This window comes from Delphinus delphis, chromosome 5, assembly GCF_949987515.2.
Source record: "Delphinus delphis chromosome 5, mDelDel1.2, whole genome shotgun sequence".
Classification (NCBI taxonomy): domain Eukaryota; kingdom Metazoa; phylum Chordata; class Mammalia; order Artiodactyla; family Delphinidae; genus Delphinus; species Delphinus delphis.
The window spans coordinates 53,554,911-53,577,978 of NC_082687.1; the positions used below are offsets into that span (position 1 = coordinate 53,554,911).

Sequence of the window (23,068 nt, forward strand, 5' to 3'; positions counted from 1 at the left end):
CTATTACTGTGTTACTGTTGATTTCCTGTTTTATAGCTGTTAGCATTTGCCTTATGTATTGATGTGTTCCTATGTTGGGTGCATATATATTTATAATATTTGTTATATCTTCTTCTTGGATTGATCCCTTGATCATTATGTAGTGTCCTTCCTTGTCTCTTGTAACATTCTTTATTTTAAAGTCTATTTTATCTGATATGAGTATTGCTACTCCAGCTTTCTTTAGATTTCCATTTGCATGGAATATCTTTTTCCATCCCCTCACTTTCAGTGTGTGTCCCTAGGTTTGAAGTGGGTCTCTTGTAGACAGCATAGATATGGGTCTTGCTTTTGTATCCATTCAGCAAGCCTGTGTCTTTTGGTTGGAGCATTTAATGTATTCCCGTTTACGGTAATTATTGATATGTATGTTCCTATGACCATTTTCTTAATTGTTTTGGGTTTGTTTTTGTAGGTCATTTTCTTCTCTTGTGTTTCCCACTTAGAGAAGTTCCTTTAGCATTTGTTGTAGAGCTGGTTTGGTGGTGCTGAATTCTCTTAGCTTTTGCTTGTCTGTAAAGCTTTTGATTTCTCCATCGAATCTGAATGAGATCCTTGCCGGGTAGAGTAATCTTGGTTGTAGGTTCTTCCCTTTCATCACTTTAAGTATATCATGCCACTCCCTTCTGGCCTGTAGAGTTTCTGCTGAGAAATCAGCTGTTAACCTTATGGGGATTCCCTTGTATGTTATTTGTCATTTTTCCCTTGCTGCTTTCAATAATTTTTCTTTTTCTTTAATTTTTGCCAATTTGATTACTATGTGTGTCAGTGTTTTTCTCCTTGGGTTTATCCTGTATGGGACTCTCTGTCCTTCCTGGACTTTGGTGGCTATTTCCTTTCCCATGTTAGGGAAGTTTTCGACTATAATCTCTTCAAATATTTTTTCTGGTCCTTTTCTCTCTCTTCTCCTTCTGGGACCCCTATAATGCGAATGTTGTTGTGTTTAATGTTGTCCCAGAGGTCTCTTAGGCTGTCTTCATGTCTTTTCATTCTTTCTTCTTTATTCTGTTCCACAGCAGTGAATTCCACCATTTTGTTTTCCAGGTCAGTTATCTGTTCTTCTGCTTTAGTTATTCTGCTATTGATTCCTTCTAGTGTAGTTTTCATTTCAGTTATTGTTTTATTCATCTCTGTTTGTTTGTTCTAGGCCTTTGTTAAACATTTCTTGCATCTTCTCGATCTATGCCTCCATTTTTTTTCCGAGGTCCTGGCTCATCTTCATTATCATTATTCTGAATTCTTTTTCTGGAAGGTTTCCTATCTCCAGTTCATTTAGTTGTTTTTCTGGGGTTTTATCTTGTTCCTTCATCTGGTACATCTTCATCTGGTACAAAAGGCCCTCTGCCTTTTCATCTTGTCTATCTTTCTGTGAATGTGGTTTTTGTTCCACAGGCTGCAGAATTGTAGTTCTTCTTGCTTCTTCTGTCTTCCCTCTGTATTATTTGTAATTTTATAAGTAGTAATTTATTTGTATTTCTTTTAAAAACATAGCAATGAAAACATATGATCCATGAGCACGTATTCAATATTTTAGTTCTGCCCTGGATATTTTAATAGTCTTGTTCAAGACTAAAATAAGAATCTAATAAGATTGAAGATCTCACCAATGCCAGCTGATATGATTCTTCCACAAAGCACAAAGCATCTGAAGTGTTTGTGTGAACAAGACAAGCAGGCACAATCTATAAGGTAAAGAAATGAGCTAGTGCCAAATACTCAACAAAAACTGAATAAATATTTATTAACTAATATTTTAAAACTTAAGCACTGACTTAGGGAATTAGTAATGTCATGAGGTACTATGCTGTTACTTCATTGTGGTATCTTTCCTTATGCTTTTGTTTGGATATTGTAATTATATACAGACATTCAATGACCACAAATAAGAAGTGTCTCCTGAAATTAATGTCTCCTTATTTTCATTTATCACTTTCTGAACTATGATAATACTTCACAGTAGATAGATAAAATCATAGTTGGAAAATTATATATTTTAAACAGGTGAAATAGACATATCAACCACAAAGCTTGATTATTATATAAAGTGTTTTATGGAAATCAGGTTTTACTTAAATAGTAATTATTCTTCACAACGTCTGACCTTTCTTTTCTTTTTGTAATATTCCAAGTTCTTTTCTAAGACTAAGGCAGAACAGAAGTGCTTTGAGAGAGGTTGAAACCCATGTTGTGGTACTGACAAATGGTCAGTTCAATTTGGCTTAATCAACTTCAGTTCAATCCCCTCTGTGAATACATATTGAGCATCAGAGTGGTCAGAGAATAAAGAGATAAGTAAGGCACAGACATTATCCCCAAGGGGTTCAAGATGTATATTATGATGTGATACTTAGGGGTGAATATAGTTTACTGAAATAAAGGGGACTTTTCTGAACTGGCTCTTAAATGCACAAAGGCTTTTATGATGCAAGCAAATTACAGACTCTGAGTTACTCCATATAGGAGGCAGCAGGAACAAAGGCAAAGAGCTAGAAAGCTCGTGGGGAAGAGGGGGAATGCCAGGCTAACTGAGGCCAACTTGGGTTTCAAGTGATCCTAGCCATTGGCTCTATCACTTCCAGAAAGAGCACTTACTGTAATGGATAATGATTCAGAGATTGGGGAGGCAGATGAGAAACCTGTCATCGAGCTGGACGATGAGTTTTAGTGACAATTATCAGAACAAAGTTAGCGGTAATGGGATTGGAGACACACTAAATTAGATTTGCCATGCAGTTGAGACTAAAAAATGAAAAGACTATTTTAACTTCCCAACACAATTATCATTGACTTGTAGGCTATTGCTTATGTCAGCCATCAGTAAACTATGGCCCAAGGGTGAAATCCAGCCCACGACCTGTTTTGAGCTTGAGTTAAGAGTGATTTTTATACTTTCTAAATGGTTGAAACAAATCAAAATTAAAAAAATATTTCATGACAAGTGAAAATTATACAAAAGTCAAATTTCAGTGTACAGAAATAAAGTTTTATTGGAACACAGCCATGTTCATTTGTATATGTATTGTCTGTAGCTGCTTTTGCAGTACAATGGCAGAGCTGACTAGTTGCAATAGGGAGTGTGTCGTCCAGAATATCTAAAATAGTTACTATCTGGACCTTCACAGAAAACTTTGCTGACCTCTGGCTTAAGTAGTTAATGATGAATTAGCATCACCAGCTTTATAGATATTGTGCACATGTTCATTCAAAACAGCTCAGCTGGACTGAGCTGATGAAACATTCCAACTAAGAATATCAGCACTGCTTACCATTACAGAGAATGGGCAATGAGTTGGACATCTACTATTAATCGGTCCATGGTGGTGGTGTTAGGAAAGCGTTTGTTCTGGTAAACTTTCCTCTGAAGCACTGTGAGCCTTGACTTATGGTTCTCCAGTGCTTGCCATGTGGTTTATTTGTGGTAGTATGCTTTTTCCTCTCCTCTTTTTGTTGTTGTTTCTGCTGCTTTTCTTTCTTATACTATTCTAGAAAAAGACACATTAAGAAGTGATAATGATAATGCACCTCTGGACTTGTCTTCTGGTAATTTGGAGATTATAAAAATATAACCATATTTTAACTGCTATATTCACCTGCTACATTCACCGTCTAATTACACATCCTCAATTGAAAAGAAAAATCATAGAAAGAAATCTGATACCACTGAAGCTATTAGAATTTATCCAGTCTGTCTGAAGGTGGTTTTATAAGAGCAGGTTCATGTAAGTTTCAACAGGCCCCAGTAATGATTGGACAAGTGTTTATGTGCAGGAAGAGGTTAGCTACACAAGTGTCTGTTGATATGTAAAATAGATTTATTCCTCCATTTTACTAATTTTTTTTAGCACACTTCTACTACATCTAATTTGGAGCAATTCAGTATGGAATCACTTGCTGAGAGAACAAACAAAAAAAGTAATTAAGAAACAGGGTGAATCAGTTTGAAAAGCAATCTCATACAGACTGGGAAAGGAAGAGATAATGTTTCAAATGAAAAAATCTCAGTAATGTGGTCATTACCATTATTATTAATAATTAAAATAATGATGATAATAATAATAGTCCTTACTATTTGTACAATGATTTTCTACTGGGCAGCTCAAAGTAATGAAATACTTCATCATTTTTATCTCTAAGAGCTCATCAAGTTAGGAAGGGTCTGGAATTCTTATCCTTGTTTTTCATATGGAGAAAATAAGGGAGAGAAGTGAATCTGCTGGTACCACACTATACAGTAGGTTGGTGGTCAGAATCAGAAACATACTCTCTTAACTGTTTATTCAAAGTGTTTTTGATGGATTCTCTTTTTTCTTTATCCCATACTATCCCTATTATTTCCCTCAAAGCCACCAAAGACAGAGCATCCCTAAAATAGTTTTGAAAGGTGGGAGACAGGAAAAGAAGACACAGCAGTACCTCAAACAAGATAGTGATAGGAACTCCATGAAGAGACAATGTATAACCGTCCTCGTTACTTTCTCTCTCTCTTTTTCTCTCTCTCTCATTTAATTCGAAAGCCATGATTTTTTTTAAAATCCATCATAACATAAAAAGTACCTAAATTAAAATTAAAGTTGCTCTCTTACTTCTGTTATTCCACTTCTTACTGTTAAAAATTTTGTGTGTCTTTCTATATACTTCGCTATGCACCTACACATATAGCTTTATCATGTACAAAAACTGGAACATAGCATGCATATTATTCTGCAATATTTTTTCATTAAAATATATCATTGACATTTTGCATGTTAATACGGGTAGCTCTACCTCATCAATTTAATGGCTGCATTGTTTTAATTTTCTGTCTTGATTAAGAGTTACTGTAGAATAAATAGAGCTTCTGTCTTATATTTCACAGTTCTACATATTCTTTTGATGATTATATCAATATCAATTGTTTCCTACATTTACAAATTCATATTCTTCATCTGACATGTGTTGAAACTAGTTGAGAAGCCCTTCCCTCCCCATATTCCCTGCAAACTTTTGCTTATGTCTGCTATATGCATCTCCTTTCTTCTGCAAGAAATGAATAGCAAGCATTCAGGGATGAAGGAACAGGAGTCAATTTATAAGTTTCTTACGCATGTTTTCACGTAAGAAGTGTGCAGAAGAGAAGTGGAGAAGTCTTTTTATATTACAGTAATTGTCATTGTAGGAACAGGTGCTTGGAATCCCACTCAAGGGAGAACTGGAGATGGAAGAGATTGGGGAGAGAAAGATAGTTTCCTCAGCTACAGCCCCATGGGGATATCACAGAAATAAGGGAGGAGACCAAGTAGAGTCCCTGGAGCCTTCCACTACATTCCAGTGACTTCAGCAGGGCAGAGTCATGTAGTGATGAAACTGTTGACTTCTGCAACAGTGTTCCCACCAAACAGGACATTGAGACAGAGCCAAGATGGGATGATGGTATGCCAGGGACCAGAATGATTATGTCACTTCCTGGTCTTGTATTATCAGGAAACAGAGTTCTCTTGATTTCTGTAAGCAACGATTATTTACTGTGAAATGCTTCACAGTTTCCAAGAAGTTTTCACATTCATGATCTCATTCTGGGTCCCACAGTCAACCATGTGCTTTAAACAGAATGGGTAGGCTGTCTCTTATTGACAGATGGACAAACTTAATTCAGAGTCTAAATAACTTGTCCAAGCTGGTAAGGAAAGGGCTGGACTTGGAATTCTCTTTATTCTGAAGCAACCCCAGGTGCTCCTTCAGGATAACACTTCCCTTTCCCTCAGTTCTTGTACCAGACTGCTCTGGAGATAAGAACACATGCCTTGATTCTACCAACGTGCTAAATACCTCAAGAAATTTAAAATAACAGCATCGTATTTAAACAACTTGGCCAACTCTGACTTATTTCATTTTCCCTAACTTTTGAGTTTGTTTAGCAGCTATTTTAACACAAGGGAATGGCAACTTTACTAATCAAACAAAAATCAGGTTGTTCAACATTTTTCAGTAACATGTATTTTTGAAGGCAGAACAAATGGGAGAGGTTGAGGAAGTTTCATGCAGAAGGGATTTCCTGCAGCATTGCTGAAGTTTAGAGGTAAATATTAGCTCAAACACTCAGGTTCTTTAGAAGAGACCTCTGGTTATCTCTTATGTGTATCTTCTAAGTTTGTTTCAGAAAAATAGTAAGAGAATAGAATTAGAAACTCTGCCCTCAACCTAATATGGTTCAAACTGTAACATATATAATAGGCCATTTAAGATTCTACAGTGGAAGTGCCCGACTTGGTATCTTGCACATAGCTGGCTCAGCAAACTTTCTACATGCAAGGCACTGTTGTAGGCACTTTACATACAGTAATTCATTTAATTCTTACAATAATCCTATAAGATTGGTACTATCATTATCATCTTCATTTTTTGAATGAGGAAACTGAGATACAGAGAAGTCAAATTACCTGCCTAAGGTCAAGCAACCAGAGCCAGGAATGGTTTCAGCAGCCAGGGATTAGGGTGTGTTCTAAAACAAAACAGTACTCTTCCTTCTAACTGAGTGTCCTGAATTAGTTCCCCAGGAATATCTACTTCACCTAAGGAGTGGGTATGGGTGTGCACTGTAATATAATCCATCGTTTGCTTTCTTTCTCAGGCCAGCTGTGGTGAGGGCCAGGAGGAGAGCTTGTTTGGAGCCCTGGGTTATTGGCCTCATCACCTTTATATCCCTGATTGTCCTGGCAGTGTGCACCGGACTCATCGTTCATTATGTGAGATACAGTAAGTATGGGTTGCCCTGGCATCAAGTGATTTACCTCAAATATTTCCTGATTATATACCTGTTTTGATTTGCCTCAAGCTTATTCATTCATTTCTATAATTTGTTTGCATAGCTGGTACAAAGAACTCTTCACCAGCCTTGTTACTCATTTAATCCTCACAAGCCAAGGAGGATTCTTTCTTCTATCTTTGATGTAGCAATGCTTCCTGCTGGGAATAGCATGCTAGTTTTCATATTCATTAACAGCAATAATCAAGTCTTAATTAAGGGAAAACCATAGGAAAGCTACAGTCCAATGTTTGGGGTTGTTTGAGGTCATAAGACAATCATCTTGATTTAAAATAACTCCAACTCATTGAAATCCCGACAGCTCAATAAATTGTACAATCAGGGATCATAGGGAAGTAGGCTCTATTTTGTACTAGTAAGTCGGGAAAATGCTTATAGTAATATATTGTTGAATAAATGCCTATTCGTCATTTTAAAATCATCTTGGTATATATTGCAAGTGATTAAAGGAGATAGGATATGCTGAGAATATTAATTACAAAGAGGTTCACTCTGTGGTAATCAGGTACCTCCCTGCTAGATGAACCCTGAATACTGCTATGTTATTAGAAAGGTCCCCAGGGTACTTCAGAACTATTCTTCTAGGGCATAACAACCCTTCTGAAGTTTCCTTCTTACTCTGTCTCAGGTTTTAATTAGTTGACTCCACTTTGACCTATTTGTTTAATATCTCCCTTAGTGACTAGATAATGCTTTGATGTTCAAGACCCTGTAACCAAAGAAGCTAATCACTGGATTCTAATTGAATTGGGAATTTGTAGCAGTTGCTTTTTTGTAAAGAGAGATGGTGATCTGTAAACTGGTTATCTTCTACTAGCAGACACAAATCCAATCTCAATTTCCTAAACAAGGTGGATTATTCCTGAAAGAAAAAGTATTCAAAGATTTTTTTTGGGGGGGGGGTAGAATTTGCCCACATGCAGTTCTTTGAATTTGGACTATCTGCATTTTGATAATTTCTCTGGAGCATGTTTTTTTAGTATAAAAAGAATAGCTAAAATAACTTTATAATTCTACAGTTCTATTCTGAATATATTAAGTCCCATTATGTTGTAAGCATCATTATTCCTCTCCATGGACACCTATGTTTTACTCATTTTTATATTTCTAGAACTTATTAAAGAACTTATTAGGCACATATTAGATAATTAATGTTTACTGAATACTGAATGATAAAAATAAATGAATTATACCTACGATATTTTCTTGGGGCATATTTTGGTTTGTCTGACTTAACAAGGAATTCCTAGTCATGTTAGGGATCTTATTAATTCAGTGAGAGAAAATGTTCTTACTACTTCTCCTTTGCCTCTTCCCAAGCCAAGTATTATAAGGCTTACAAATCTTACTCATATGCATACAATAAAAACCTGGTAAGATTTCAGTAACCTGTTCCTGTGTACCCTATTGTTGGGATGATAAGCTGAGTAATATGGAACACACAACGTTCACTGCCCACACACCACACCTGAATAAACAGCAATTGTTATGATATGTGTTACTGTCATATTTGTGATCTGTCTTTTGTTTAGAGATATAACCTAAGAACAGAGTAGATATAACACATGAGAATTTAGGTGCTGGCATGCCTAGATAACCAAACTGAGCCAAACAAATCTATTGTAGAAACAGGCAGATAAAGATGGAGGTGATCAGACTAAATAACTGCATCATTTTGGCATAAAACCCAGGACAGCATAGAACTGTGTGTTCAGTTTTTATCCAGTGGCCTTTGGGACTGCGTTTCTGTCCCTTTTGTGATTTGACTGACAGCAGGTGAATCTATTATGAACATCATTGTAGGTTATAGAATCACAAAGCTGTTAGAAAATTATCAGCAAACTCATGTTCATCCTTATTTTTCTTCTCTGTTAATATTCTCAATAATATTTTTCAACAACTGCACATGCCATATAATTCTGGTAACTGGAAATATGTTTTGACACCTAGCAACCTATTTGAGTCTATCAGGCAAATTAAAATATTGACTATAGATAAGTTGTTCATTTGGTTGAAGCATATAAAATTGCTGATATTTGACCATTTTTAACCTATATAAATGGCAGTTTCAAATAATTCAATCTAATAACTGAAAAGAAACGGGTCTAAGGATGTAGAAGAGTATGTTTTCCTCCTCTTTAGAACCTTACTATTCAACATGTGGTTAGGTACCAGCAACATCCGCCTCATCTAGGAGCTTGTTAGAAATGCAGAATCTTGGGCCCAACTTTATTTCTTTAATTAATTTTTATTGGAGTATAGTTGATTTACAGTGTTGTGTAGTTTCTGCCGTACAGCAAAGTGAATCAGTTATACATATTCATATATCCACTTTTTAAAATTCTATTCTCATACAGGTCATTACAGAGTACTGAATAGAGTTCCCTGTGCTATACAGTAGGTTCTTATTAGTTATCTATTTTATATCTAGTAGTGAGTATATGTCAATCCCAATCTCCCAATTTATCCCTCCCCCCATTTCCCCCTTGGTAACCATAAATTTGTTTTCTACATCTGTGACTCTATTTTTGTTTTGTAAATAGGTTCACTTGTACCATTATTTAAAATTCCACATATAAGCAATATCATATGATATTTGTCTTTGTCTGACTTCACTCAGTATGACAATTTCTAGGTCCATCCATGTCACTGCCAATGGCATTATTTCATTCTTTTTTATGGCTTTCTTATTCCACTATGTATATGTACCACCTCTTCTTTATCCATTCCTCTGTCAGGATGCTTCCATGTATTGTAACAGTAAATTTACAATACAATACAATTTACAATACAACACAATTGCTATTGCAAATAGTACTGCAATGAACATTGGGGTATGTGTATCTTTTTGAATTATGGTTTTCTCCGGATACATGTTGGGCCCAACTTTAGACCTAAAGTAAACTATTGGTCAATATTTAGATAAATTTAAAATGTTACTTGAAATTGTGTATATTGTGATCTGCTTGCATTTCAGGTCAAACAGTCCTCAGGGCAAGGGCAAGGTCATTCAGTGAAAGAGAGGGAGAAAGGCAAATCCTCCCTAGACCCTCACTTAAGTGCCTAATGCTCAGGAGACCCTGACCTTTCAGTGTCATCCATCTCCTTTATGCATAACCAACCCCTCCCCAGGCCTTGTCCGAGTCTGACCAGAGGTTTCCCTTTCTGTCCCAACAAATCCTCTGGATGGCTAGAATATTCTTTTGGAATTTACTGGTAGTTTTTTTTTTTTTTCTTATATAACTCTCATGTAAAACTAGAGATTTCTCCTATAGCCTCAGTGAGTGTATTTGGTTTTTTCCACTCCAAGAAGCAATATATAATGAAAATTTGTGCTTTGGGAATTAGACCTTAGCTTGAAACCCAGTTCAGTCTTTTCCGGCCAAGTCATGTTAAGGTTGGGCAATTTATTTACACTTCTGAGACGGTAGACCTTATCTGTTAAATGTGGATAATACTACTTTCTTATGGGAGTTATTTTAAATTGAATGAGATATGCAAATATGCTTGGGACACAGGTGTCTAATGTTAGTTTCCTTTCCCTCTGGGGTTTAAGTGAGGGAAAGGATGAGAAGCAAGAGAGCACCTGAGATTGATGAGGCACACTCCATTTTTCTATCATAACCATACGCAACCATCATGTTCCAGATGCTTGGCACAGAGTCTCTCACAGAAAAGATAGTCAACTGAATATTCATGGAATGAATCTTCTGAGCTCTGTGCTTGCTTCATGTACAGGAGGGTAGAGGAAAAGCTTGAATTGTTGCACTAATTCTTCAGCAGACCAAAAACATGGGCTGCTTGAACTGGATGCAGAAAGTGGAGACAATGGCTAAAGAAACAGACAAACCAATTCCTATGGCTGGTGGGAGAAAATAAATAGAGTGACAAGGGAACCAGGTGAAACTAAGTAGTGTCTCTGGAGGGTTATGTCCAGTGGCAACTCTACCTCCTTAAACTTCTATATACTGAGCTCCTAGCATTTTAATCCCTACCCTCATCTCCTTATCCAAAATAAATATTCTTACACTAGAGTCCCTATGGCAAGAATTGATGTGTAGTTTATGGAATTGGAAGAAATCTACTTTTAAAATATAAAAATGCATTTACTCTTGGGAAGCTTCCGAATCTATTCCTGTTGATATGCTCAGATGGTGTGACTTACTGCTTCTTGTGGCTTATTCAGGAATGGATAACACATGACTAATTAGCCTACAGGAACACCAAGCATTTCATATGGCTTTTATACTCTAAATCTTATGATGATGAACGTTGTTGTCTTTTATCTTGAGATAACCATGAAGGTCAGAACAGGGTGATGGATATGTTGACCAGGGTAGCATTGTTCCCTGTCTCAGTCTGTCTAGCAACTACCAAATGGGGAAATGATGATGCTTTACACTGTTTCCTGTCTCAGTCTGTCTAGCAACTACCAAATGGGGAAATGATGATGCTTTACACACATCTGATAAAAAGTATGATGAGTTTTTTCCTCTATCCTTGCAGATAAAAAGACAACCTACAATTACTATAGCACATTGTCATTTACAAGTGACAAACTATATGAGTTTGGAAAAGAGGCTTCTAAAAATTTCACAGAAATGAGCCAGAAAATTGAATCAATGGTAAGCATTTTATTCCCACTTCTAGGGTATTTGCTATCACTTTTTACCATAATTTTTAGTATCCTAGCTTCTCAAACATCCATTCAACTGATCTTGTATATCTTGCAAAATGGGGAGAGGCCCTACCTGAGAGATATATGACAAAACTAACAATACATGAATTGGAGGAATATGCCTTACAGGGCTAAACCTAGTGACTTTTAGCCATTTCTTTTTGTACCTCCTACTCACCCTTCCTTAGCTAGTGCTACAGTATTGATCAGCAGAGTCTAGAAATTCTGAGAATGTTAGGGTGACCCAAGATACAGTTGTTGTATCATTGATTTCCTAAAGAGACCTTTAGCAAAAGGACACAAGATTGAAACTATTCAGACCCATACTTGAGAAGTATCTTAGTATTTTAAAATATCCAACCTTGGACAAGTTTTTGGTACATAAGTCTATAGGAAATCCTTGGATATTCATCTTTATCCTTAGGGCATCAACATTCATCCTGAGGAATGAACTGAATATTTTAAATAGTGGAAAATTTAGCAGTATAGGCCAAAAGAGCAAGAGCCTGGGTGATGACTTCTCTTCATTGTCAGACTACTTAGAGAATAATTTAGACTTTTCCTGGTAGTCTGTGAAGTAATTAGTGAAATGATGTGATGGAAAGCACCCTAAACTAGGAGTTGGGACACCTAGTTCTAGTACCATTTACTAGACAGTGATGTGTCATTGACATATCTCTTTATCATTCTGGAAAAATTCTCTTATGTGAAAATTAAGGCACTAGACTAGAAAATTTTCAAATTGTCTTCCAGTTCCAATATCCTGAGTGAGAACAGAATGGCAGTGGCCCACCTAGAAACTGCCTGGTAGACTAGGAGCCTGAGGATTTGGATACTTTGCTGAGGAGAGGGTCAAATCCTGGTTGTATTTGTACTTGTAAACACCAAACCAGGGAAATATCAAATAAGCTCTTTTTAAGGAGCTATATTTTAGGATATATATATATATATATATATATATATATATATATATATATATCTATCTTCTTAAAATATAACATATATTAAAGGAAAGGAAATAGAACTAAAGAGATCAAGTAAAGATGCAACTATTTTCCTTGTTTTTTGTGCCATTCACTAAAATTTTTATAAGATCCAGACTGACTTAAATATATAGGAATATAAATAAGACTCTAACACTCTTAAAAATTAATAATTTTGAAATTGTTTGATGAAAAATAAACCTTTAAATAAATATTTCCAAGTGAATGCTGTCATTAGAGAACTCATTTGAATTGTGCTGATTTGTCTCATAATTGAAGTAACTTTCCTTGGGCACAAAGACTCAGAAGTCAAACAAAATGTAAGAAAGAATAAAAAGGCTCATTGTTTCTGTCAGTCAATTACCAGCTTGTAGTATCTGTATTTGGTAAATATCCATACAGTGAAAACAAGAAACACTTGCTGTGTTTATCTTGACTTTTAATTTAAAAATTTAAGTTGGCTAGAATTCTTATTTGTAGTAGTAAGAAATACCTCCACAAAATACATTCTTCCACCCTATTAGAATAAACCTTATAGGAGGTATTAGGCTATGTATCCCAGTTCACCTGGGCCTTCCTAAGAGCATCTTGAGTGCTGAATTGAGTGCAGATTAAGACAGGATATTTGGTAACTTTTTCACCAGGTTTGAGAACCATGTGACACCATTATGCGTTCATTTCCCTCTTCCAAGTACTAATCAAGCCCGACCCTGCTTAGCTTCTGAGATTAGATGAGATCCAGCATGTTCAGGATGGTGTGGCCATAGATTGTCCTTATTTTTATGATCTACCACTTGACAGAGCTTTTTCACTTCCTTTGTTTATCTACTGTAAAAATCTGTATCTCACGGTGTGGATGCTTACTCTTACTTTTCAAAACCCAATCTGTTTATTCTCTTTTGTCTCTTTCTGAGTGTAACATAGAAGATGTCACTCCTGGCCCCCCTACTATGGTTCCCCAGTTCCTATAATTCCTAAGGCAGAGTTCAGTTGAAATCACTGAGTAGAATACAAAAAGAGATTCCTCAAGTTTAGCACATTGTGAAATGTCAGTCAATGTGTTTTGTTTTTAAGTTTTTTAAAAATGTTTTTAAGCTTTGAATCAATTTGCAGAATTTCAGAAAATTATCCTTGCTGACGTATTTTGAATATTTTTGGAACAGGTAAATAATGCATTTCATAAATCTTCATTGAGGCAAGCATTTGTCAAGTCTCACATTATCAAGTTCAGGTATGTGGATCTAAAATGCTGACTTCTGAATATAATTTAAAGCTAAAGCTGTTAACCTGGTCAGTAATAAATACTGTCTGAAGTGTTAATGATATGATATAATTCAATTCAACAGACGTTAATTTGGTACCTGCTCTGTATAAGTCATGGGTTACAATGTGCCTTACTCAGTCTTTAAATTCAAAACAAGGCATTTGCAAGATGATTTTGAGGGACAGAAGTGTTATTGGTGGCTATGTTATAGAACTGTTTTTTTGTTTGTTTGTTTGTGTGTTTTTTTGGAATGGCTAATTAGCACAAATAGGGACCTAAGCCACATCCCTCGGTTTAATAGCAAATAAGTGTCCTATGTAAAATAGTGTAGTAGATGAGATTTTTCTTCTCCTCTTGGTTCTCCTTCCTACCAATTTTCTTTCCTTTCTTTCATTCCACTCATTTTTTCTACAAATACTTAAGATCTCAGATCTGATCATCAACCATCAATAAATAGAATCCAGAACATAACATTTTAAGCAAAATACTATATGAGGATCTTAAGTAATGTATCGTCTTAATACAAATTATTTTTATTTTCAAAATAAAACAAGAGCTATTTCCAACATTATTTCAATGACAAAAACTCCAAGTTACTTCTCAGTCTATTACTTAGTTGACATCTCTGAGGTGTTAGTTTGCTCACTCCTGAAAATCCCATACTGTTTGGTGTTTGAATTTTTACTTTTTCTTAGATCTGCTTCTCCAGTTCTTAAATTTTCACTCTCTCAAGGGGACTTCATCCACCCACAACATGGTTTCATGTGCTATTGAAACCCAAGTTTCTATTTCCAGTCTAAACTGTTGTCCTGATTTTTTAGAACTATATGCCTGCCCACGCACACCTCCACATGGAGGTTTCACAGAAAATTCTTAAACTCAAGAAAAACCCAATCACACTAATGAGAAAACTGGAAGTCATCCCACACTCCTCCCTTTCCTGGGCCCCTTGCACTTTATGAATAACTACCAATTCTGTCTTCCAAATAACTTTCTATTTTGTTTACGCCTTCATCCCAGAAATCTTGCTACTCATTCTTTCTTCTGTTACTACAATATGAAGAAGTGTAATTTGTTGGAAAGATAAAGTCAGTCTTAGAGATGTTGATTTGAGGTACTAAGGGAACTTACGAGCCTGAAATATGCGTCTGACATAAGGGAGGAAATGGAAACTGAGCTGAAGACATAAATTTGCTCAACATCAACTCAAAGTATTAGAAAGTGTGGGTGTCAACAGAATTTCTCAGAAAAGGAGTAATGCAAGAAAAAAAAGGATGATGAAGAAAGCTTGAAGAATGACAGTATTTAAGGAAATAGAAGAAAAATAGGAACCTAGGAAATAGGGAAGGAGCAGGAAAAATGAAGAAACAAGAGAGGCACCACTGAAGCTAACAACAGAACGTTTCAGGGAGTGAGTGGTCAGCATCAACAAGACTCCTGAGACGCCAAGTAATGTGACTAGAAAGAATCCATTGGAAATGTCAATGAGGAAGTCATTAGTGTTCAAGCAGAGAAACAACTCAGTGGAACAGAAGGGGAGGATGCAGACTGCAATGAAGTAAATATGAGGCAGAATGTAATTTACCCATTTAAGAAGGTTTTCTGTGATATGAAGGTGTGAGATAAATTGTATAGCTGGGATAGAGGGAGAGTTTTGTTTGTTTTTGTCTCTATTAGCCAGCCAGTATAGGAATAGTTTAAGATAAATAAGAAAGAGTAAGTAATAGATGATAGGGTTGCTGAGGCAGTGAAATGGGATAAGATATATAACAATAATCTCTTTAAAGTCCTATTTGTTTTTTTCAGATTACAAAAACAATAGAAAATTTTATAAAATTCAAATAACACAGTATTACAAAAAATAGAAAGTGAAAGCCCCCTCTCCAATAATTTCACACCCAGAAATGATACATTTTGTTAACAACTTATATTTAACATTTTCCCAATGACTGCATATAGATCTATTTCATTCTTTAGCTGGCTGTATAGTATTTCACTACAAGTATATGTCAAGATTGATTTAGCCAATGCCCTTTTGATGAACACTTGCGTTGTTACATATTTTTCTGATTTAAAAATAAGGTTATGACAACATATGTGTACATATCTCCTTGCACACAAAAGAGTGTATTTGAAAATTAAACTTCTAAAAGCAGAAATGCTGCATCAAAGAAGATGGATAGTCAAATTTATAACAGATAAACTGCCTTCCAAAAATGAGATTCTAATTTATATTCACACTTACAGTTTGGGAGCATAGGAGTTGATGCAGTATACAGTGAGGAGTAAAATTGTTTGGGGTTCTGGTTCAAGATGGTGAAGTAGGAAGAACTAAACTCACCTTCTCCCATGGACACACTGAGTCTGCCGCTACATAAGAAACAATTTTCCCTTAAAAAAAAAAAAGTTGGCTGAGTAAATACTACACATTGGGCAAGTGAGAAGAAAACCACATTGAAGCAGGCTGGAGACAATGGGACACAATTTTGTCATAAACTCCACCCCCGCAGAGCAATCCACACCAGAAGAAAACTCAAAACCCAGAGATTCTCCCTGGTGACTGAAGGGTTCGAACCCCATATCAGGCACCTCAACTTTTAGGATGTGCACCTGAGAGATGAGCCTCCAAAACATCTAACTTTGAAAATAAACAGTGCTTGAGTTCTGAGAACCACAAAACTGTAGCCATCTGGGAGATGGCTCTTAAAGGGCCCATGCACTTAGGCTCACCCATCCCAGGGCCCAGCACTGAGGCAGCTTATTGCACCCAGACTAAAAGGGAACTGATTGCATTTGAAAAGAAGGGGTAGAGTAACTGACAGAGAATGAAAGTGTAGTCAAGGATGATTCCAAAAAAATAAATAAAGGATGATTCCAAAGTAGTAATTCATTCAAATAATGCTAAAGCTAGTGAACACTCTATCTTGGAAATATAATCACGTGAAGTCAAAACAACTTGCTCAAGCTTTCTAATGTCCTTAGGATTGGGAGTTGTTTAGGATAGCCTGAAGGCTGCTTAGGAGAAATCACTGGATTTACTTAAGCCACTGGAAATTAAGCCTGAAAGCCAAAGGCAGAGTTGATTTCATATTTACCATACATTTTATTTGATAATTTTGAATTGTTGACAAGAGAATTATTTTTTATATTAATAACCCAAGTATTTAACTAGATCCTATGGTGGTAAGGGAGATCATGAGCATACTAGTTGCTTATCAGAGAGGCTGAGATGGGAGTTCTATATATGACAAGCAATAGGAGTACAGAAGAAAACAAATTAAAACTTTTAAAATTGCATTTATGGATTTGTTTTGTGTTTGTGTTTGTGCTTCAAATGAATGATAAAGAAAAAAATAGTTTGATATTACCATAAATCTTATTTGGAACTTTATCTTTAAAAACCATCTTTCTCTCTTTTTTTTTTTTTTCCTTTTTGGTCCATAGTCAAGAGGAACATGGAGTATTGGCTCATATGCTGCTGATTTTTAGATTTCCCTCTTCTGAGGATCCTGAAACCGTAAATAAAATTATTCAACATGTTCTACATAAAAAGCTGCAAGATGCTGTAGGACACCCTAAATTCCATCCTGAACTTGTTGAAATTAAAAGTAAGTTTATTTCCTATTATGTAGTTCAATTCTCTTACATAGAATAGCTCCATGTTAAGTTTGGTCTTGGGCACTGATTTTTTAAAACGTTTTTGGATGTCTTTCATTGTAGGGATCTTGCCACCAACAGAATATTTCTTTTGGACTAAATTGGTTCTAATGAAGTTTAAAATTTTTTAATACTACCTTAAACTTACACCACCCATGCAAGTCTGTCATTAACCCCTGAGCCTGTGTTCTTTTTCTATGTTGGGGCTTACACTTTAGCTATAGAATCCAATGATAAATGGAGAAAGTGGCTTTGTGCGTTTATTCCTCTTCTTTTTCTTGTTGCTTACTTTTTATGTTCTGAGTATGATGGATGGAAAGGTTCATGCCATCCACATATTTGCTTTCAAATGTCATTAGCTTCTTTACTTAGGCCCTTTACTGATGAAAAGTTTATAATTTAGTTTCTGGTATAAATTATTTTTGGTACATTTTACAACTAATTTGAAAAATCTGAGGTTTTTGTTTTAGCTTTTTTACTTAGGCCCTTTACTGATGAAAAGTTTATAATTTAGTTTCTGGTATAAATTATTTTTGGTATATTTTACAACTAATTTGAAAAATCTGAGGTTTTTGTTTTTGTCAGGGCAGGGGGACAAGATAGACAGTGATAGGTCCTCATTACTAGAAAGTACAAAAATAGGAGATCCTTAGGGAAAATAAAAGACTGGTTAAAGCTAAGTCATGTGCTATAGAACAATGCTAGTCTGTGGAAATAGTGTGCCAGCCACATGTAGGATCTTAAACTTTCTAGTAGGCACATTAAAAAAGTAAGAGTAAACATGTGAAATGTATTTAAATAATTTATATATTTAACCCAATATATCCAAAGTAGTACTATTTCAACAAGTAGTCCAATAACTGACTACTGGTTGAAATGCTAATGTAATTTACATTGTATTCACAATGTAATTTATATTGACAAATAGCCCATGTAAATATTACTCGTGAGATTTTTTTTTGTAATAAGTCTTTGAAATCTATTGTATATTTTATATTTACAGCGCATTTCAGTCACATCTCAAGAGCTCACTAGGCGCATGTGGCTAGTGAATAGAATATTGGATATGGCAGCACTAGAAACTACAGAATAGGGGACAAGTAGAAAGAATGAATACAAGTGCTGATATAAAAGCTGACAGATGTAACTAGAGGCCTAACCTGGTGGTCAGCCCCTCTACTTGCTTAGAAAAGGAGGCTCACTTGTCAGGGCCAGCTATGTAATTTGTCGGGCCCAGTGCAAAGTGAAAGTGTAGGACTCTTTGAAAAGCAATTAAACAATGCTGTTAAAGGTACTAAGATATAAGACTTTGCTTTCTTTCATGGTCTCTCTCGACTTATCATGGCATTTTTACTTGTTAATTAATGATTTCTAAGTGAAAAAAATCCAAACTTTAAATTACTAGCATGAGTTTTGCTGTTCACCTTTATATTGTGAAATGTCAATTTCAAATGTAAATATAAAAGCATTTAACTTTTATTTGGAATCATGAAAATTATACAACTGTATTTCATAGCTCATCCATGCATGTATTTTGGTTCCATGCAATGGAAACACTACAGAAGTCTAGCTCAACATTTTTTATTTCCCTTCTTGATACAGGCACATTTTACCAATGCTCTCTACCTTCAGCTTATGTGAGGAAGAACCAAAATATCCTTATATGTCATTATTTTCAGCTGAAGCTGTTGGCTAATACTACAGGAGAAACAACAGGAGCAAGAAAGGATATGAGAGGGTCCCTTAGTCATTCATGTTTATTAGAATGCCATTGCCTTCTTTTATGTTCTAAGCAAGTTCTGGTTCAAACAGAAAACAGCCTCCTGAGACTGTCACTGCCCTCTGCTTACACAGTGGTAGACATCACACACTTATACTCACTTTGAGTATGCTAAACATTGTGGGTCCACTGGAATTCTTAGTTCTTAGGATATTGTGCATGATATATACAAATGGGGTAGCAAGAATCCATGGGCACACCTATTGTGTATATCTCCTCTGCCCATGCCATCTCTATTATCCTGTCAAAATTCACTTCCAAACATGTTATGAGATAAAATTATTATGAATTTCAAGACAGTGAACATTAAACCAAGTGAGATGTCATGCTGAGAGCAGGACTCAGTGCAGATACACAAGTCACACACCCATGAAGTCAGCCCTGTTAGTAGTATTGTATGAAAAAAAAAAAGAAATTCAACTAAATAAATTTAAAGATCTAATTGTCTTTATTTAATGATTCACAAATTGTGCAGCATTCCGCCTTAGCAGATAGATAGGAGCTCTGAGGAGCTGTACAAAACGGAAGATTTTTATAGCCAGAAGGAGGTGAGACAAGGAAGCTTTCTAACAGAGTGGACTGTGTCATGAAATGGCAACTTCATTTAGGAGTAGGTGGGGTCTATCAGACAGATTACTTCACTGGTGCCAACCAGGTAATTCCAGATTGACTGATTAAAGGTCACATTCCTGAGACATGCTGAAACTGCAATTAGGCTAGGTATTAGGTAGTTTGCTGATATAGGACTTACAACAAGTCACTCTATTTTGAGTCTCCTTACTTCTTTTTTTAACAGTATCAACATGCAAAGCCATTTAAAGCTTGTGTTTCCATATTTATTTTCTGTTTGGATGATCTGTCCATAGTGTAAGTGGGGTGTTAAAGTCCCCTACTATTATTGTGTTACTGTCAATTTCCCCTTTTATTGTTGTTAGCATTTGCCTTATGTATTGAGGTGCCCCTATGTTGGATGCATAAATATTTATAACTGTTATATCTTCTTCTTGGATTGATCCCTTGATAATTATGTAGTGTCCTTCCTTATCTCTTGTAACAGTCTTTATTTTAAAGTCTATTTTATCTGATGTGAGTATTGTTACTCCAGCTTTCTTTTGATTTCCATTTGCATGGAATATCTTTTTTCATCCCCTCACTTTCAGTCTGTATGTGTCCCTAGGTCTGAAATGGGTCTCTTGTAGACAGAATATATATGAGTCTTGTTAAATAATACAATAGACCAGATAGATTTAATTGATATTTATAGGACATTCCACCCGAAAGTGGCAGAATACTCTTTCTTCTGAAGTGCACATGGAACATTCTCCAGGATAGATCACATCTTGGGTCACAAAACAAGCAGTGGAAAATTTAAGAAAATTGAAATTGTATCAAGCACCTTTTCCAACCAAAATGCTATGAGATTAGAAATCAATTACTGGAAAAGAAACTGTAAAAAAACAAACACATAGAGGCTAAAAAATATGTCACTAAATAATCAAGAGATCACTGAAGAAATCAAAGAGGAAATAAAAAAATACCTACAAACAAATGACAATGAAAACACAATGACCCAAACCTGTGGGATGTAGCAAGAGGAAAGTTTATAGCTATACAGTGCTAAGTCAAGAAACAAGAAAAATCTCAAACAAACAATCTAATCTTACACCTAAAGCAACTAGAGAAAGAAGAACAAAGAAAACCCAAACAGTAGAAGGAAAGTAATCATAAAGATCAGAGCAGAAATAAATGAAATAGAAATGAATAAAACAATAGCAAAGATCAATAAAATTAAAAGTTGGTTCTTTGAGAAGATAAACAAAATTGATAAACCTTTAGCCAGACTCATCAAGAAAAAAAAGGAGAGGACTCAAATCAATAAAATTAGAAACGAAAAAGGAGAAATTACAACTGACACCACAGAAATACAAAGGATTATAAGAGAACACTACAAACAACTATATGCCAATAAAATGGACAACCTCAAAGAGGTGGACAAATTCTTAGAAAGGTACAATTTTCCAAGACTGAACCAGGAAGAATTAGAAAATATAAACGACCTATCACAAGTAATGAAATTGAAACTGTGATTAAAAATCTTCCAACAAACAAAAGTCCAGGACCAGATGCCTTTACAGTCGAATTCTATCAAACATTTAGAGAAGAGATAACACCATCCTTCTCAAACTCTTCCAAAAAGTTGTAGAGGGAGGAACATCCTCAAATTCATTCTATGAGGCCACCATCACCCTGATACCAAAACCAGACAAAGATACTACAAAAAAAGAAAATTACAGACCAATATCACTGATGAATATAGATGTAAAAATCCTCAACAAAATACTAGCAAACAGAATCCAACAACACATTAAAAGGATCATACACCATGATCAAATGGGATTTAGCCCAGGGATGCAAGGATTCTTCATGATACACAAATCAATCAATGTGATACACCATATTAACAAATTGAAGAATAAAAACCATATAATCATCTCAATAGATGCAGAAAAAGCTTTTGACAAAATTCAATGCACACTTATGATAAAAACTCTCCAGAATGGGCAAAGAAGAAACCTACCTCAACATAATAAAGGCCATATATGACAAAGCCGCAGCAAATATTCTCAATGGTGAAAAACTGAAAGCATTTCCTCTAAGATCAGGAAGAAGACCAGGGTGTCCGTTCTTGCCATTATTATTCAACATAGTCTTGGAAGTCCTAGCCATGGCAATCAGAGAAGAAAAAGAAATAAAAGGAATCCAAATCAGAAAAGAAGAAGTAAAACTGTCACTGTTTGCACGTCATGATACTATACATAGAAAATCCTAAAGATGCCACCAGAAAACTACTAGAACTAATTGATGAATTTGGTAAGGCTACAGGACACAAAATTAATGCACAGAAATCTCTTGCATTCCTATACACGAACCACAAAAGATAATAAAGAAAAATTAAAGAAACAATCTCATTTACCATTGCAACAAAAAGAATAAAATACCTAGAAATAAACCTACCTAAGGAGGCAAAAGACCTGTCTGTACTCAGAAAACTATAAAACAATGATGAAAGAAATCAAAGATAACATAAACAGATGGAGAAATATACCATGTTCTTGGATTGGAAGAATCAATATTGTGAAAATACCTATACTACCCAAAGCAATCTACAGATTCAGTGCAATCCATATCAAATTACCAATGGCATTCTTCACAGAATTAGAAGAAAAAGTTTTACAATTTGTATGGAAGCACAAAAGACCCCAAAGCAATCTTGAGAAAGAAAAACTGAGCTGGAGGTATCAGGCTCCCTGACTTCAAACTATACTACAAAGCTATAGTAATCAAGACAGGATGGTACTGGCACAAAAACAGAAATATAGATCAATGGTACAGGATAGAAAGCCCAGAGATAGACCCATGCACATATAGTTATCTAATTTATGATGAAGGAAGCAAGAACATACAATGGAGAAAAGACAGCCTCTTCAATAAGTGGTGTTGGGAAAACTGGACAGCTACATGTAAAAGAATGAAATTAGAACACTCCTTAACACCATACACAAAAATAAACCCAAAATGGATTAAAGACCTAAATATAAGACTGGAGACTCTAAAACTCTTGGAGGAAAACATAGGAAAAACACTCTTTGACATAAACCACAGCAAGACCTTTTTTGAACCACCTCCTTGAGTAATGGAAATAAAAACAAAAATAAACAAATGGGACTAATGAAACTTCAAAGCTTTTGCACAGCAAAGGAAACCATAAACAAGACAAAAAGACAACCCTCAGAATGGGAGAAAATATTTGCAAATGAAGCAACAGACAAAGGATTAATCTCCCAAATATACAAACAGCTCATGG

General features: G+C 35.4%; 1 protein-coding gene across 1 annotated transcript in view; it reads left to right on the top strand.

Annotated features, from left to right (window-relative positions):
- The window catches only part of TMPRSS11E (transmembrane serine protease 11E), a 52,513-nt gene that overhangs the window by 15,096 nt on the left and 14,349 nt on the right, over positions 1-23,068 (top strand). Inside the window, exons 2-5 of the mRNA XM_060011724.1 lie at positions 6,647-6,771; positions 11,348-11,466; positions 13,666-13,733; positions 17,211-17,374. Coding sequence (XP_059867707.1) covers positions 6,647-6,771; positions 11,348-11,466; positions 13,666-13,733; positions 17,211-17,374 — 476 coding nt within the window. The remainder of the gene's footprint in view (positions 1-6,646; positions 6,772-11,347; positions 11,467-13,665; positions 13,734-17,210; positions 17,375-23,068) is intronic.